Source organism: Haplochromis burtoni, unplaced genomic scaffold (assembly GCF_018398535.1).
Source record: "Haplochromis burtoni strain Fernald_Lab_line unplaced genomic scaffold, NCSU_Asbu1 Contig_697, whole genome shotgun sequence".
In the NCBI taxonomy this organism is placed as follows: domain Eukaryota; kingdom Metazoa; phylum Chordata; class Actinopteri; order Cichliformes; family Cichlidae; genus Haplochromis; species Haplochromis burtoni.
The window spans coordinates 1-16,976 of record NW_024583058.1 but is presented as its reverse complement, the minus strand read 5'-3'; the positions used below and the strand labels follow the sequence as shown (position 1 = coordinate 16,976).

The following is a 16,976-nucleotide window of genomic DNA, read 5'->3' as shown; positions in this document are numbered from 1 at the left end:
AAGGAAACAGACCAGAATTGTAACAATTTACATTATAAAGATGGTGAAGCAAGTCATAACTTTACTGGGAGAAAATAAAAGTTTCTATGGTAAAATAATAAGGAACATAGACCTTTTGACACAGGCAGGAACATTAGAATAGCAAGTACTTTGTGATTTTACAGCATAGTACAGCAGTCTTTTTATTCATATTTGAAATAAGCTTAAGTGACTTAAAATATTGACAAAAGTAATTCAAGAAGACGGTAAACATAGGAGAGGCATTCTTCCACTTACATGAATGAATAAAATACACAGCACTATTACAAAACTGACAACATCTGAGATTTCAGAGTCCAGGTTGTCCATAAAGTAAAGAACATCCTTAGATGTGAAGGAAGGTATATTGGAAATTGGAGTGAAACCCAACAGAATATTTCAAACCAAAAACCATCAACGTACTGACAAGTGAAAAATACTGTAGATGCTTTAATGTTTCTGGATCAGAAGAACAGAAAAGAGTCGGACTCAAACTTAAACCTTTTATACAGAATTTCTCCAACTGGATAAATGTCAGATAAGAAGTGTTTCTTTCATTTTAGGCACAGGTGGCTATTTTAGGTAAAAAGAAAATGACTTTTCTTTCAACGTGTTATCGAGGTCATGTCTGACATTGACATTATAGTCACAGAATACTGTTTGCTTACAGGTATTAGAGATTAACTTATTATTAAATTGTTTGTCCTTTATTGAGGTATTACCTATCGTCAGTGAAGGTAAGCACGTTCTTATTAGTGAATACTTTAAAGTGTTTACAATAAGATTTAACAGCGGTGTGGGTATCGCTTTACAAACATTATTATAATTATTAAATGAAACGTCTATTTTATATTTATCAATAAATTCTTCATAAGATAGCAAATTTCCATTTTTATCAAGCAGATCAACAACAAAACACACATCATACCATCATCAGACCAGTCTGATTTAAATAAGCACTCTTATTGATGACTATGACCCTGTTACTCCACAACACAGAATTGTGGGTGAAAATTAGTTTCCCAAAATCCAGAGCTTCCTCATAGAAACTAGACAACTTAAGAGGAATCTCAGATATTTCAAAATACCATCTGAGCATAAAATACCCCGAGCTTATTAAAGAGTTTGTTTGGATTATAGCACCACATAGATTGAGGGAAATGCAGTCGTTCATCCACCTGAGCCTGAACGCAGCAATAATGGATTCAAAGTCTAAAGCTTTCAAGCCCCCGTTTTCATAGTCTTTAACTAATTGTGATTTGCGTATATAATGTGTTTTATTCTTCCAGATAAAGCTGAATATAATAGAATTGGACAGTTTAATTTTTTGCAGGTGTAAAAATTGAATAACAGGGGTATGTGAGTCTTGAGAGTCCTTCTGCTTTAGACAGTAAGATACGACCTAATATGGATAAATCAAATGTTAGCCAATGATTAAATATTTGTTAACTACATTTAATCTAGGAGTTGTTATTATTCTCTCCATCCTTAATATTTTTACTGATTATTAAACCAAGGTATTTTACCTCCTCTTTTACTGGAATATTGTTAATAGTATTTTGATTACAGCTGTGCACAGCTAAGATTTCACATTTTTCAAGGTTTAGTGTTAAGCCGGATGCTTTGAGAATGAAAGGATTTTATTAATTGCAATAGAGACCATATTTACATTCTTTAGAAATAAGGCAGTGTCATCAGCAAATTTTAAATTCTTTATCAAGAATGTTTATGCCTTCCAGATCTGAAGAGAGTTTGATATAAATGGCATTTCGGCTGCAACAATAAACAATAACGGGCTAATAGGGCATTACTATTAGCCATGATTAATTTTAAAACTATTAGAAAACCCTTGATCGAGTGCAATACTACTTGTTATATCTTTGCACAACATTTTCACTACACTAACAAATCTGGGACCAAAACCCACAGCCTCCAGAGCTTTAAACAAAAAATTATGCTCCAAAGAATCAAAAGCTTTAAAGAAATCAGGAAATAAGGCTATCATTGTAATCCAACATATCTAATACTAAACGGGTATGATGATGGTTATGATGTCCTTTTATAAAGGCTGACTGTGTCTCGTCTATTATTTGAGTTATTCCTGTTTTTAATCTGTTGGCATAAATATGAGCTAACTTGCATGAGCTAGTCCTTGTTTGGTTTAGGAAGTAAAGAAATTATTCCTCGTTTCATAGTTGGAGAAAGCATCGGATCATTTATACATTCATTAAATACCTCTAGTAATAAATCTTTAATGTCACAATGTCTGTAAAATTCAATTGTGATTCTGTCGGGACCTGTTGATTTACCACTCGCCATTTGGGAAACAGCAGCATCCAATTCAGCCAAAGTGATTTCAGACTCATTGAGAATTTTAAAGTACGTATCAATTTGAGGATTTTTCCCGGATAGAACTAAAAAAAGAATTGGTTTCTGAACTGGAATAATTTGTAGTGTAGAGGGCTGAATAGAAATATTAATATAATTGTTTATTAATATAGTTTTTGATAGTCTGTTGGTCCAACAACAACAACGACAATCCATTTAGCCCTTGAACTAATGAAGGCACATTTTGCTTTGTCTATATAAAGTTCATCTGTACTACATCTGGTTTAGTTCTGTAGAGTTTTCCTCTGTCAGACATGATAAATGGCCTGTATTTATATAGCGCTTTACTAGTCCCTAAGGACCCCAAAGCACTTTACACATCCTGTCATCCACACACTGGTGATGGCAGCTACATTGTAGCCACAGCCGCCCTGGGGCGCACTGACAGAGGTGAGGCTGCCGGACACTGGCGCCACCGGGCCCTCTGACCACCACCAGTAGGCAACGGGTGAAGTGTTTTGCCCAAGGACACAACGACCGAGACTGTCCAAGCCGGGGCTCGAACTGGCAACCTTCCGATTACAAGGCGAACTCCCAATGCTTGAGCCACAATCGCCCATAAGACCTGCAGTTCAAAATAGCACCCCTCTGACAGAAAACCCATCTGTTCTCTGATTGGATTGTTAAATTTGTGATTGACATGACATTGACCAATCAGCTGAAAGGAAGAAAAATAGGGTCCAAATTCATACTTGTAACTTGAAACTAGAGTGCAGTTTCACACATATTTTTTGGCTAAGTCCACACACAAATCTTTTTACACATACAAAACTGATTTACAAGTACAAAATATTTATGACCACAATTTGAGCCCATAAGTTCTTTTTGAATTTGATGGCACCAACACAAAACATTGAGGAGAGCCGTGTTCAGCATAGTGTAGGACCCACCCGTCTTTAACATCTGAGAACAGCCGTCGCCTGGTGTTTGATGATGTAGACAGTTTTTTGCAGCCTGGTGAACCTCTGCCAATCTTCCTCTCTGAGAAACTGTGTATGCTCAGTCATGTTACTGACAGAAACACTGTGGGGATGTGGTCCATTAGAAGCGAGAGCTGAAAGACAGCTGAAGACAGGCAAGCAAAAGAAACTATTTCCATGTTTTGCAGTTATATGGACGTTTCCTTGTTAAGAGAGTGTAACCAGGTTAGTTTTACAAATCTCACCTCAATGTGACAATCATAAGTTTGACAACTGTTTTGAAAATTGGAAGGCTGTGACTGTAGGTGTGGCTGCAGCTCAGGTGGCAGAGCAGGTTGTTAATCGCAGCAAACAAACAAGCATGTTCACAACAAGGTAAGACAAAGTATTTGTTTTTATTGACCTCTTTATAGGAGGTGGATCACTGCAGCAGCACAAGAAAGAAACACTTTCCTTTTGGTGTGTTATGATGAAGACTTGTTTAAGTGCTTTTAAATGATGCATGCATAAATCATCAGTTGAGACAAAAGACAGGCATGGCTTCCAGGCCTGGAAAGGTAAACGATACAGGAACATTATTTTAAGTGACTTCTGTTTGTGTCTGTGAGGAAATGAGCCTCCTTACTCTGTGACCTCACACAGCACAGTCCTGATGACGTTATGCTTTCAGTTGTCGGATCTTATCAAATATAACATGTAAACTTTGTAAATGATGGTGATAACTAAAGTTAGAACTGCTGCAGGGGTGATCCGGAGGATGTTCAGTGACCAACAGTCTGTGATGGACAATTAGACAACGCTGATGATCCTTCCCTCACTCATCAGGCCACAACACCAACTTGGTGGAAAAAACCTTTCAGCTCGAGTTTTCACAAAAGGATATTTATAGGTCATATTAGAGTGGTCACACAAATCCAAGGGAATGCTTGTACATGTTAGAGGAGCTGGTCAGACGCTGCTAATGGACAGCTGAGGTTGGAGGTCTGGTTCAGCTTCAGTATGACGTCAGTGTCGGGGATCCTGCTGCTCCATGCAGGGATGAAAACACACAGAAAAGGAGACACTGTGACTGCTATTAAAGCCTGCCCCCCACTTCGAGCTGCGTAGCTGTTGATATATGGGCTACACCGATTTGTGCTTGTTGCCAAAATAAAAAAAAAAGAATAATCATTATCATAATCAATAATGATTTAAAGCTTCAGTATGTGGAAGAAGAAACACTCAAATCATGTGTTTGTGTGGAGAGAGCAACACAGAGACTCTTCATTAAACATCAGACAGTTGTGTATTGTGTGTTGGATCTTGTGTTTCCATTCGATTGTTGCTGTGTGTTACCAATACGTTGATCCACTGAGACTCAGTGTAGATGTACAGAGCCTTTTTGTCCGTGCGAAGCACCATCACATTCTCCACGCGCAGCCTTCTCATCGCTTTCTCTCCATCCGCAACAAACACCTGCAGAGTGACACATGAGCTTGCTGAGGTCAAAAGGATTTGTTTCCACAACGGTACAAAGTCCAGGTCTCCAGCTGTTTTCCTCGTCATGACAACTGCACATAAGGTGAAAACATTTATAGCTCCTGTGTTTGGACCAAGGATTACTGCCGCTTTGATTGACAGCTGTCACAACACGAGCAGTCATGCAAGAATTGCTTTGTTTATAAATTAGAAATTCGATTACAGCCTAACTGAACATGTAACTGAACAAGCACATGAACCTCATGGCATGCAGAACTATTCTGTGACTTGTTTAAAGCTTACTGGTGGCAGTGGTTTCAAAATGAGGAATCCAGAGCTGCTGGGTCATCATAGCTAGAATCATGGTCTATGGTAAGCTAGCATGTGTGAATTCTGGTCCATTTGTCTGTGTTGCTGTGGGTGTGCTGCTCCACACTCTTTCAGATCCAATAAAACAAAAGTCTTGCTTTAAAAAACGCACTGGGATGAGATGGCGTAAAGATTACTCCCCAGCAGAGTAAACAGTTTAACCAGAGTGTGACACTGACCGTGTGCACGCTGTCCACCAATCGTTGTGGGCTCTGAACCTGTGAACAGTTGCATGTGGCTGGAGGACCTGGGTTTCCTGTTTCTCCCTCCATGCCTGGTAGGATATACACTAAGAAAACACAAGGCATAATCAGCTTTCTGCCAACAAGTTTATATTTGAAGTTGTTTCAACAAGGCCATCAGGTCACAGCTTTATCCTTTCTGGGTATGTATGACTGCTCCATGCTTGCGTCGTTGGCCTGAACGACATTGCCCTATTACATAATGTGTAAGTAAGTAAAACTTTATTTATATAGCACCTTTCTAGATAAAAGATCAAAAAGTGCTTGACACAAGGATGACAAAGTAAAAAACAGAAACAGACAAAATGCAGTTCTAAAAAGAAACTACCGAGTCCACACATCTTACACTCAGTGGGAGAGAGTTCCACAGTCTGGGAGCCACAGGGGCCAAAGCTCTGTCTCCCTCAGTTTTCAGCCTTGTAGGCTGAATAACAAGTAGGCCCTGATCACATGACCTCAGGGAGCTGCTGGGCGCACAGGGCTGCAGACGTTTAATGATGTAAGCTGGTGCTTGTCCATGAAGAGCTCTAAAGGTCAGAACCAGAATCTTGAAATGGACTCAATGGGGAGCCAGTGCAGCTGTATCAGCAGCGGTGTCAGGGTGTGTGAATACTTCGATGGTTCGCCTTGCTGCAGTGTTTTGGATAAACTGCAGACGCTCCAGGAAGTTTTTGTTTAAACATGTAAACAGTGATGAAATGAAGTGTGAACTAAAGTGTGGTTTTATACCGATTATTACGCTGCATGAAAGGATTATTACAGGTTATATAAACCTGCAGCATTAAATGGTTCTTGTGGCTTTAGTGGTTGTGCAAACATCTGGAAAAAACAATGTCACACAATAAGGCGTGATCAAAGAAACAAAAAGCAATTACATACATTTTTATACCGTGTAGAGATGTAGATGGGAGTATTCTCTGTAACATAAATCATTACATTACAGAACATAGTTTCTTTAGCAGTTTCATGCCTCCCTGATGCCGTCACTGTCTAAAAAGAATTTCCTAACCTCAATCAGACTTCTCTGGTGAAATGAAATTTAAATACAACTTTATAAATCTTCATCTTCTGTACCAATATCATGACTATATATTTACATGCACTATAAAGTAGATCAAAACTGATACACGTGTTGTCACAAACCTTGTCCAGGAAGTCCAACTTCTCCAGTCTGACCATGACGCCCTGCATGACCAAGATGACCTTGAAACCCTTTGAGCCCTCGAGATCCCTTCGGCCCCTGCACACAGTGATCACTCCATTCATTTGGTTTGCATGCAGCAGACAAACTGAGGTACAAACTTCTTACATTCAGCTAAAGGTAACATCCCACCAAGCAGCAAATGTCTGTGGATAGTGTGAGGTAAGAAGTTTCACATCAACAAAATGATATTTAGAAAACAGGTGCCTTTTTAAATATATGAATCTGCTAAGCAGTTTTTCAGATCTAGAATTCATATAAACAGTAGGTGTGTGTGTCAAAGGATGAAGTCGGTACAAAACTTCACAGTTAGTAGACGTTTAGTAGACGCCTTCCTCACAGCTAGCGTTTGTTTCAACAGGCAGCTCTTTAAACAAAAAGGCATGAATGCAATGGGAACAATATCACACACACACACACGCACACACACACATACACACACACACACACACACACACACACACACACACACACACACTTGTGTGTCATACTTCCGACTCTAGCACTGCCAACCCCTTGCAGGGTTTCCCACCATGCACACACTCTGTGTTTTATTCTTCATGCCTACCGTGCTCCCCCTGTCCCCAGGCTTTCCTCTGGATCCCTCCTCCCCCCTTTTCCCTGCAGCGCCCCATTGGCCTGGGTCTCCCTGCACCAGCACAACAGAATGGCCTTAACATACTGCACAGCCAGAGATGTTCACTGAATGTGTCTCAGCCAGTTCTTCACCTTCTGTCCTGGGTTTCCAGGGATGCCACGCTCCCCCTGCAGAGACGCACAGATTCATCAGCCAACGCAGTCACATAATGTCTAACAGGAACAAATGCAGGAGCAATGTTTGTTCTTCTTTTGATTTCTTCACCTTCACTCCCTCCAGGCCTGTTTTTCCTTTGACACCTTTATCACCCTGAACAATAAAAATAGCAAGTGTCATCGGAACATATGTATAAATGTATAACAGTAAAAAAAGAAAAAACACTTACACTGAATCCCCTTTGCCCCTTATTGCCCTACATAAACACACAAAGGAGCTTAGTATCAGTAGCATTAAAACAAAATACAAATGGGAAACTGCTGTTTGGTTTCCAGACAGGAGTCGGGATGAGTGTGAATAACATATATGTCTGCATGTGGGCAGGACGAACTCATCTATTCAGCACAGTCTTTAATGTAGTCAGGTAGTATATACTATGGCTACTGGCCTTTAATGTACCTTCATCATCCCAGGAGTTCCTATATCTCCATACAGGCCCCTCCAGCCTCTGTCTCCCTTCTCTCCCTGTGGAAACATTGACTCATATCAGCTCATATTTTCACTGTGTAAACATTTAGATTTATACATTATTTCAATAAATGGAACATTGATGATGTCTATCACATCTAATATTCTTAAAACCTATAACAATGGTAAAAGGAAACTAAATACTGATGACATCTGGCTTTGGATGGAAAGGCGACTGATACACCTGAGAAATGTAGTTAGTGATATGTTTTCTATGCTCGGTGTTTCCTGTAAAAACATGAAACTTTGCCCCTTTTTAAAGGATGACTGTGGCGGGGGCGTGGTTTGCTGGCCTGCTGCAGAGGAGGGGTGACACAGTGAACTCTGGGCGGCACGGAGGCAACAGGTGTACGGGACAGTGTTAATGAGGGAGATGTCTTTTTGTGTGCCCACAGTGAGATGGAGCAGATGATGCTGGGAGGGAGTCGCTCCGTCCGAGGCGGGTGCCAAAGATTATTTCCAAAATAAAAAGACACTAAGCATAACCCGTGTGTGTGTGGGTCCTGTGTCACAATGACCTAAACTGTATAAGATGAATCTTTTATACTTATTGAAAGACCTTGGTGTGCACAAGAAATAACAGGTAGCACAAGCATTACAACCGGGATTAATAACAAAATCAACCCTGGCAGCCAGCAGCAAACCAAGAACAAATGCCCCCACCCTGTATGTCCGTAAATGAAGCTTTTTATTTTCATCAGGGACGTCGGGCTAAAGAAAAAAACCCTGAAGTGCCTCAGTGTCACGTGCAGGGTGCAGTGGGAATTGTATTGGGGCAATTGTCATTGTCAGTCCATCTGCGCTGTAACTGCAATAATTTAATCAACCGATTCACACTACAACCTGCTTTGCCTCTTATCTGTAGTTATTTTTATTTAATTTAATGACTGTACAGTACTCTGCTTATAGTAACCATTGTCCATATGTAAATATGTAAGTAGCAGCCTCGCCTCTGTCAGTGCGCCCCAGGGTGGCTGTGGCTACAATGTAGCTGCCATCACCAGTGTGTGACTGGTTGTGTAAAGCGCTTTGGGGTCCTTAGGAACTAGTAAAGCGCTTTACAAATACAGGCTGTTTACCGTTTATTAGTCATAGCTTTACAAATACAGGATATGACTTTATTATTGCATAAATGCACACCTCAGAGTTCTTAGTCACACAGTCGCATTACTGAAAACATGAACTTTGTGTTACACAAAGAGTTTCTTTTTCATTTTTTCACCATTGTTTCAGTTCTCTGCAATTCTCTATTTTACATGTTAGGTCTCTTTATCCTTTACTTTTACACTCCTGACATTTTAGTTCAGTTTTCGTTACAGCGCCAAATCACAACTACAGTCACCTCAAGACGTTTTATATTGACCCTACAATAACACACACAGAGAAAACCCAGCAATCATATGACCCCCTATGAGCAGCACTTTGGGAAGGAAAAACTCCCTTTTAACAGGAAGAAACCGGAACTTCTTCTTTTCTCCTCATTTTAGTTCTTTTTAGTTCTTAAATTAAATAGTAATTTCTGTTTTTATTTGATCAGAGCAAGTCTTTCCTTGTTACCCCCCAGATGACCATGTAGTCAGTGTTGTGGTATATGTCTGTATGGACGGACTTTGTATAACCTTTTGACCTGGCTGTCCCATGGCTCCTTGCATTCCACCTTCTCCCTCTGGACCTAACACACCAAGCTGACCCTGAAATACACTCACAGTTAGCTTTTGCTTTTATGACGTCTTACGCAATATGTATGTGCCTGAAAAGATGGGATAACTGTCTTACACTGTACCTTCGATCCTCTGGCTCCCCTACAGCCCTGCAACAGTAACAGTACCATTACTGTAACAGTACATATGGCGGGGAGGGGGGGGGGGGATTAAATATGTAAAAAGATGGTCCTGCATACTTTTTCTCCTTTAGGTCCTGTGATGTGTTCTGTTATGTCAACCTGGAGAGTTACGGAGAAATGAAAAAAAATGAGTTGTTTTACATCATGCTTCAATTCTCACACCTTTTCTTTCTTTGAATGAATCAATGTGGGTGCTACAGGTTGAGCTAAAGGAACATTTATTCCTGAAGAAAATCTTGAAGGAATAATTTTAAAACAAAGCTAATTTGTGGGTAACAGAGAGGAGGGAGATCATCACCATTAGCTCTGCTTTCCATTTGATTGGAGGAAACATAGGTGGTGGAAGAGGAGGAGTGATGAAGACTTCACATTTTGAAACTGACCACCTGCTGCCTCTGCTTGATGGGAATCCTGCACAGGCAGAGAGCACAAAAATCATGTTAATTACTGTGTTCCCTGTGCATTCTGGGAAAGGAGGGCACTGAGATCAATCAGATCTATAATCATGACATAGTGACGGTTGTAGGCAGTATGTGAAGTGAAAAACACTTTCTAAAACAAATCACATCTTGTGTTTTGATTTTACGTACCATCCATGACATCATCCAGACATCCAGAGTGATCCTATGATCAAGGCTCTGTGGCTCAGACATTAAATATTGAGGGGCATTGATTCTTGATTTGTATATTTCACTGTCTGACTTGTCTGCACAGCAGTCATGCTGCTGCATGTGCAGTCACCAACCACCTTTCCACTCTTTATTCTCTTCACAGCGGCCCACACTTCCTCCTTGCTAATGCCCTGCACAAGTGTGGGCCGCTATGAAGAGAATGAAGAGTGGAAATGTGGCTGGCAGATTTCTAGGAGAGAGGTTAGCAGACCTTTTAGAGGCTGTTTAACCAGACTGTTCACCACAGTCCTCATGCCCGAGGAATGGAAAAGAAATGTACTGGTACCCATCCCAAAACGTTGATTCTTTTCATGTGGACATCTTCAGTGAGAGAAACACGGCACTCATCCAAGAGACGTCTTCAGTCTCAGCTGACTGCAGGTTTCAATCTTATAAACAGTACATTTTCATAATGACTTAAACCAGCACTACTGAATGAACAATGGGCTGGGAGGTCAATTCGTTGATTATTAAAATGTAATGTCAGTCAGCTGAGACTGAAGGAAACATTTGTCCCACTGGAAACGCTGCATCCAGATGAACAGAATCAACTTTTGGGGTTTACTTACCTGGATGACTGAGCATGCATCAAGACACTGGTACTGATGTTCAAGCGCAAGGGTGATATGCAGAGCTCTAGTAACTACACAGGGATAATGACCCATACTATGAAGATAAAGTAAAGTGTTGTGGAAGCTAGGCTGAGAAGAGAGGTGACAATCAGTGAGCAGCAGTGTGGCTCCCTATCAAGAAAGAGCTCTATGTGATGTTTGCTTTGAGAGTGTTGATGGAGAAGAATGGAGAAGGTCAGAAAGTCTTTGTGGCTCTCAAGAACACAGATAATAGAGTGCCAAGAGAGGAACTGAGGTGCTGCATGAGGAACTCAGAGTGTGTGAGACACACACAGGACACAAGACAGGACATGTACAAGGCCAGCGAGATAGTGGTGAGGTATACGGTAGGAGTTACAGATAAATTCAAGGTAGGGGTGGGATTATATCAGGGATCAGCTCTGAGCCCCTTCTTGTTTGGGGACAGGCTGACAGATGAGGTCATGCAGGAGTCTCTGTGGATGTGATGACACTGTGATCTGTAGTGAGAGTTGGCAGAAGGTGGAAGAGACCCTGGAGATGTGGAGGTATGCAGTGGAGAGGAATGAAAGTCAGTAGAAGCGAGGCAGAATACATATGTGTGAATTAGGGATGGACCGATCCGGTATTCCGTATCGGTCTGATATTGTCCTAAATTACTGGATCGGATATCAGAGAGAAATAAAAAATGTAATCTGATCCATTAAATATCATGAAAGCACCTCGCAAAACTTGCCGCATGGCGTAACCCACATCTGAGCAGTATGCATCACGTGATAGAGCGGCTGTGGTGTGCGAGACCTGTCGGCGGTCGGGTTGAGCATTTGGAGCCTGCATTTCATCTTGGAGAAAGCTATCCCAGAGAGAAGTAAAGCAAGTGTGTAAGTTCATCTCTGAATGTTTGTAAAGCATTCCAGCGTTAAGCTTAACAACCGATATATGCAGCGACTGCCTCTTCTCTCTCCTGCTGCTACTTCATTCATAAAACTGATCAATGATCATCTGATCGGCTCTTCTGTCGCGACTCCGTCTCTCTTGTTTGTTTTTGGCTCACTTTACACCAGAAAGAGGAAACCAGCAGATAAACAATTAAAAAATACACTATATCGGCTTCATATTGGTATCGGCAGATATCTAAATTTATGATATCGGTATCGGACATAAAAAAGCGGTATCGTGCCATCTCTAGTGTGAACGAGAGGGAGACAGGTGGAAAGGTGAACATGGAAGGAAGAGAGGTAATAAGGATAGATGAGTTTACATACCTGAAGTCAGCCATCTAAGGCAATAGTGCACAAGAGTGGTCAAGAAGAGAGAGCAGGTAGGGTGGAGTGGGTGGAGATGAGTGTCAGGGGCGATTTGTGACAGAACAATAGCAGCAAGAGTGAAAGGGGAGGTTTGCAGGATGTTAGTGAGACCTGCTATGATGTATCGTTTGGAGATGGTACAGAAGGCAGAGCATAAGATGTTAGGATTTTCAGAGTGAGCAGGATGGACAGGGTTAAATATGAGTGTGGTGGGGCGTGGTCTGCGGTGCCGTGCGGACGCACCTGCATGGCATCTGCAGATCACGGCCGCAGTGTTAAATCACGGAAAAGCAGGGTTATGAGTGGTCTTGTGGTGCGATGTGCGGCTGGCAGCTTGGGTGCTGCAGCCGGTGTAAATAAATGGCTCAAAATTAGAATTTGTGGTCCCGCCATGCCTTATTCACACCACAATGAGTTCATCACAACAGTTCTGCCTGAGCAGTTTGGAAACAAAGGGGCAAGGCTGAGATGGTTTGGACGTGTACAAAGTTGCACAGTGGATATATTCAATAAAGGACGTTCAAGATGGAGCTGCCAGGTAGGGGAAATGCTCATTAACAGACAGTTACTTCAGTATTTTTGGTTACTGTAATTGTCGGGCTATAAGCCGCTACTTTTTGCACAAGCTTTGAACCCTGCGGCTTTTAGTCAGGTGTGGCTTTTCTATGGATTGTCCATGAGCGGATTTGTTTTGTTTGTTCCGCTGTTGTACGGCACTACGTTGCCTGGCGGAAGGATCGGGCTTCAAGAGTGGTATGTTGGTCACATGTCCATCCGCCAGGCAACGTAGTGCCGTACGAAGTAGCGCGAAAAACAAACTTCAAAGTAGCGCTACGCGTTCAGCGGGAGGTGTGGATGACGAGCGGCGATAAATTTGCGAAAAGCAAGTTATGCTCAACTCCACCATTGGATTCTGACAGCGTGGAAAAGTGTGAAAACATCCACGATCACCAACGGATTTCGAAGGGCTGGACTGCTGCATGATGGCGAGGAGGACACCGCCACGGCCCTTCAGAGGGTGTTCGACTCTGACACTGACAACGAGGATTTCTTTGGTTTTGAAAGTGACAACGAAGGAGAGAAGCGGAGAGTGGATGACGAAGCCACCCTGAGCCTGTTCATATCCGACACTGGAGAAGAGGACTTTGGTGGTTTTAGTGCAGGAAGAAGAGAAAGATGGTGGTGAATGACTGACTTTTCTTCTTGTTAAAGCCGTGTCGCTGCACCTGAGCCTAAAAGGTAGGCCGGATCTATTTTTCTGGTGTGCTGTAGGTTATTGTTATGTACTACATTTGTTACTCATTTATGAAGCACAGTACATGTTTCGTACTTGTAATTACCGTTACTTGTACATATACCTAAAAAGTTATGCAAATATGTACCCATAACTTGTTTTTCAAAATATTAATAAAAGTGATGTCTCCAAACAGCCATCTCTTTCCTAACAATTCGCTTTGTGCATATTCTCTTACATATGAGTCAACATTGAAACACCTGCGGCTTTTAGTCAGGTGCGGCTAATGTATGTACAAAACAGGATTTTCCCCTGATTTTAGCTTGTGCGGCTAATATTCAGGTGCGCTCTGTAGTCCGGGAAATACGATAATTTCTCCAGCCCCAACTCAGCTCTCTCCTTCACCAGGCTCAACACAGAAGTGTTTTCAGCCTCTCTCCATGCACAGATATATCACGTTGACCTTCTTGGTCAACGTGATATATCTGTGTGGCCCCTCCCTTGTTTGACCACACCACCTAATATCCGCCACTTGTCGTGTGACCACGAAGGGCCCTTGCCATTTGAAGTATCAATCACATCTTAATGGTTTAATCTGAAACTCACTGAGGTGGGTGCTTTACCTTAGGAGGCAAGAAAGTGTTAGTGTTTATGGACTTAACTGTTATCCAGTGTTTGACTCACTTGTTGTAATAGAGGAAGCAGCCGACGGGAGGCTGCTTAGCAACGCAGTCCATCCTAGGATCAGCTGAGTCAGCATCTCAACACTTCCTGCAACCACAAATCATGAAGGAAAGTACTGTTTCAATCTGTGGTCATTTAAATATGGCTTCATGTATCTCCTTCCGAACCAACACCCACCCTCTTTTTCTATCAGGTGGGAAATCTGATGAGGAGACTAGCAGAAAGATCCATGAAACCATCAGTGATGACAGATATGTAATTAATAATTCAGACACAGCATGAAAGACGGGTTTCAGTGGGTTGCAAAGCTGCTTGGAGATCCACACCAACGTCTGGCAACGGATGTGTGTGGGCCCTGAGATCAGATATTTTAGGACAGATGGCGGAATATAATTTGTTTAAGTTGAGCTAATATGAGACAACAGTTTAAAGAGCAGAAGCCTCATTTATTATACTTCAGATCAAAACATTTAATCAAATGACTGTAGTTCAAGTCAGATCTGTCTTTAGACAGGTGCACATGTGTGTGGTCTGCATGTGTGTGCATGTGTATGTGTTGTGAGATTATTATATTATCTTATGCCACGTTAGACCCCTAATTAAAGATTGTGAAATCATTATGTAGTTTTAGTTTGCCTTATTCTCCTGACTTAGAAGAAGGTGAAACTATTACACTTATTGAACTGAGTTGTATTACATTAGACTGCTGATTTATTGTAAGTGAATGATATTGTTTATGATGCATTATACTGCTGAGGTATAAGAAATACTGTTTTCAGAGAGTCATCACCTTATTTGTCTGACTAGAAAAGAACAGAACATACTGCACAGGAAGCCGAGGTCATAACTTGGGCTCACTGAGAGAGAAAGAATGTGGATGTTTAGGTTTTGTGGCTAGGTGGAGGAGGGGCTGAAGCTATAAGAATGTGAGGAACGCTCAGACGCTTCAAGATCAGGCGGACACCCTCCCGCGCTCATCTCCCATCCGGATGGTTTATGCTCAAAAGTGTTGAATTGTATGGAATAAAAGATTGTTGATTGAGCATTTATACACCGAGTATTGTCCTTCCTTCAGCCCAACAATCAAAAGAATTGGGAGATTTAACAGTGTGCACGAGAGGCAGATTTAGAACTTGTTCGCGTTACGCTTAAAATAATTCACCCTTTGCAGTTGTGACTCTTCCAGCTCACAGTGGAACTTAAGTTTTCTTACCCTGGACTCGGCTGCAATGCCAAACACAGATTACAAATTTGAAGTTAAATAATCTGAAAGACCTCCAATGCAGGACCGTAGTCCCTCCACTGTAACCTCTAAATTAATAAATGTTCTTGTGCTGTTCATAAAACCCATTAAATAATGGAGAAGAACTTTTCCCCTAATATGTAATAAGTATAAGAGTTCAGGTATGTCCATGCATTATAGTCAGTGTAGCGTGTCTTACCTCAGTGCTGTTTCCTGCTCAGTGCCTGGGAAAGCTCTAGTCCTGTACTGGAGATGTCTGCTGGAGCTGCATCTCTTCCTGGTCATGGTCCAGCAGAACTGCAGCCCAATCTGCTATGCTTGCACGTTCAGTCTGGCTTAATCTCAATCAACTGTGGAAATGCAATGCAGCTTCTGGCACTGCTTCACAGGAATAATCAGATAATTACTTTAACACTGAGCCAAAGAGGAGCCTGCTGATCAGGACACATGCTGTGGAGGATGAAACTTTGAAAGCAGTCTGTAGCACTTTCTGTCATGATATATTACATGAATATATCAGAGCCCCATCAGTGCTGTTCATCCTGCATTGCAGCAATGGTCATAGTGGGTAACTGAAATAGTTTAAGCACTTTTTGCCCTGTAGAAATCAGCTGATCTTTAGTGAGCCCTTTGGATAAATATTTAGACCTTCGTACATTTCCGGGTGCGGGAGTGGTAGCACCCTCAGTGGTAGCACCACTGAGGGAACAATGGGTACTCATGGCCGTTGATCAGTGGTTGTTGATCAATGGTCATGAGAATTTGAATAATTATGATGAAGAAACTGACCTCCCAGCCCATTGTTCATTCAGTGGGCTAGTTTCAGTCATTGTGCAAATGTACGGTTTATAATTTTGGGGAAACCTGCAGTCAGCTGAGACTGAAGACGTCACTTGGATGAGTGACAAAACGTTTCTCCCGTTGAAAACGCTGCATCCAGATGAACAGAATCAACTTTTGGAGATTTACTTTCCTGGATGATTGAGCATGCATCAAGACATCTGAAATAAAGCTGATCCATCTCTGTCCTCACACACTCGGGATCTGAAGTTCTACTTTTACATTTTTCAGTTCTACAGTTCTGCTGACATATGAGCTGTTTCTTTGTGAACATACCTCATTAACAATTATTCAGACAGTGTTTTTAAGCTGAATATTTGCAACAAACTCAGTAAACACCCCCCGCCCACAGTCAGTACTAAAAAATGAATCAGTGGAAAAATTAAACACACATGCTTACTTACGCTGCCAAGTAGGAGTAGTTGGTTTCAGTACATAAATATTGGGCTTTGGTATTTAATCTGTAGTTATTGGTGTGACTATGGTGTGATTATTAATCACTGTATTCAAAAGTGAGTAGAGGGACAGGGTGGCTTGCTTGGCTCCTTTGGGTGGCACTGTCACTTGGTGTTAACTCGCTCTGCGGTAGAGTACCACTTATGAGTGGGCGTAGGGAGGTTTGAGGTCTTCACTCACCCCGGTTCTGTTAGCCGTCAGGGCTGGGGGGCTGGGAGGAGGTGCTGGCC

General features: G+C 41.7%; 1 protein-coding gene across 1 annotated transcript; it reads right to left on the bottom strand.

Annotated features, from left to right (window-relative positions):
* Window positions 1-7,049: 7,049 nt before the first annotated feature.
* On the bottom strand, window positions 7,050-15,803 carry LOC102309723 (macrophage receptor MARCO). Its single transcript, XM_042215335.1, has 11 exons — window positions 15,650-15,803; window positions 14,208-14,294; window positions 10,020-10,132; window positions 9,779-9,820; window positions 9,662-9,688; window positions 9,498-9,569; window positions 7,810-7,875; window positions 7,580-7,606; window positions 7,459-7,503; window positions 7,326-7,361; window positions 7,050-7,245 (listed from the first exon to the last, which is right to left on the bottom strand). Exons 2-11 carry the CDS (start codon window positions 14,281-14,283, stop codon window positions 7,096-7,098), a joined length of 654 nt encoding a protein of 217 aa, XP_042071269.1. The 5' UTR covers window positions 14,284-14,294; window positions 15,650-15,803; the 3' UTR covers window positions 7,050-7,095.
* Window positions 15,804-16,976: the final 1,173 nt, after the last annotated feature.

Excerpts from the sequence above, each read along its gene's own strand:
- LOC102309723 (XM_042215335.1), bottom strand. The coding sequence starts at position 14,283 with ATGCTGACTCAGCTGATCCTAGGATGGACTGCGTTGCTAAGCAGCCTC. Across the intron at positions 7,607-7,809 it reads GAACTCCTGGGATGATGAAG|GGCAATAAGGGGCAAAGGGG; the intron begins GTACATTAAAGG and ends GTGTTTATGTAG. Across the intron at positions 7,246-7,325 it reads CTGGAAACCCAGGACAGAAG|GGAGACCCAGGCCAATGGGG; the intron begins GTGAAGAACTGG and ends GTGCTGGTGCAG.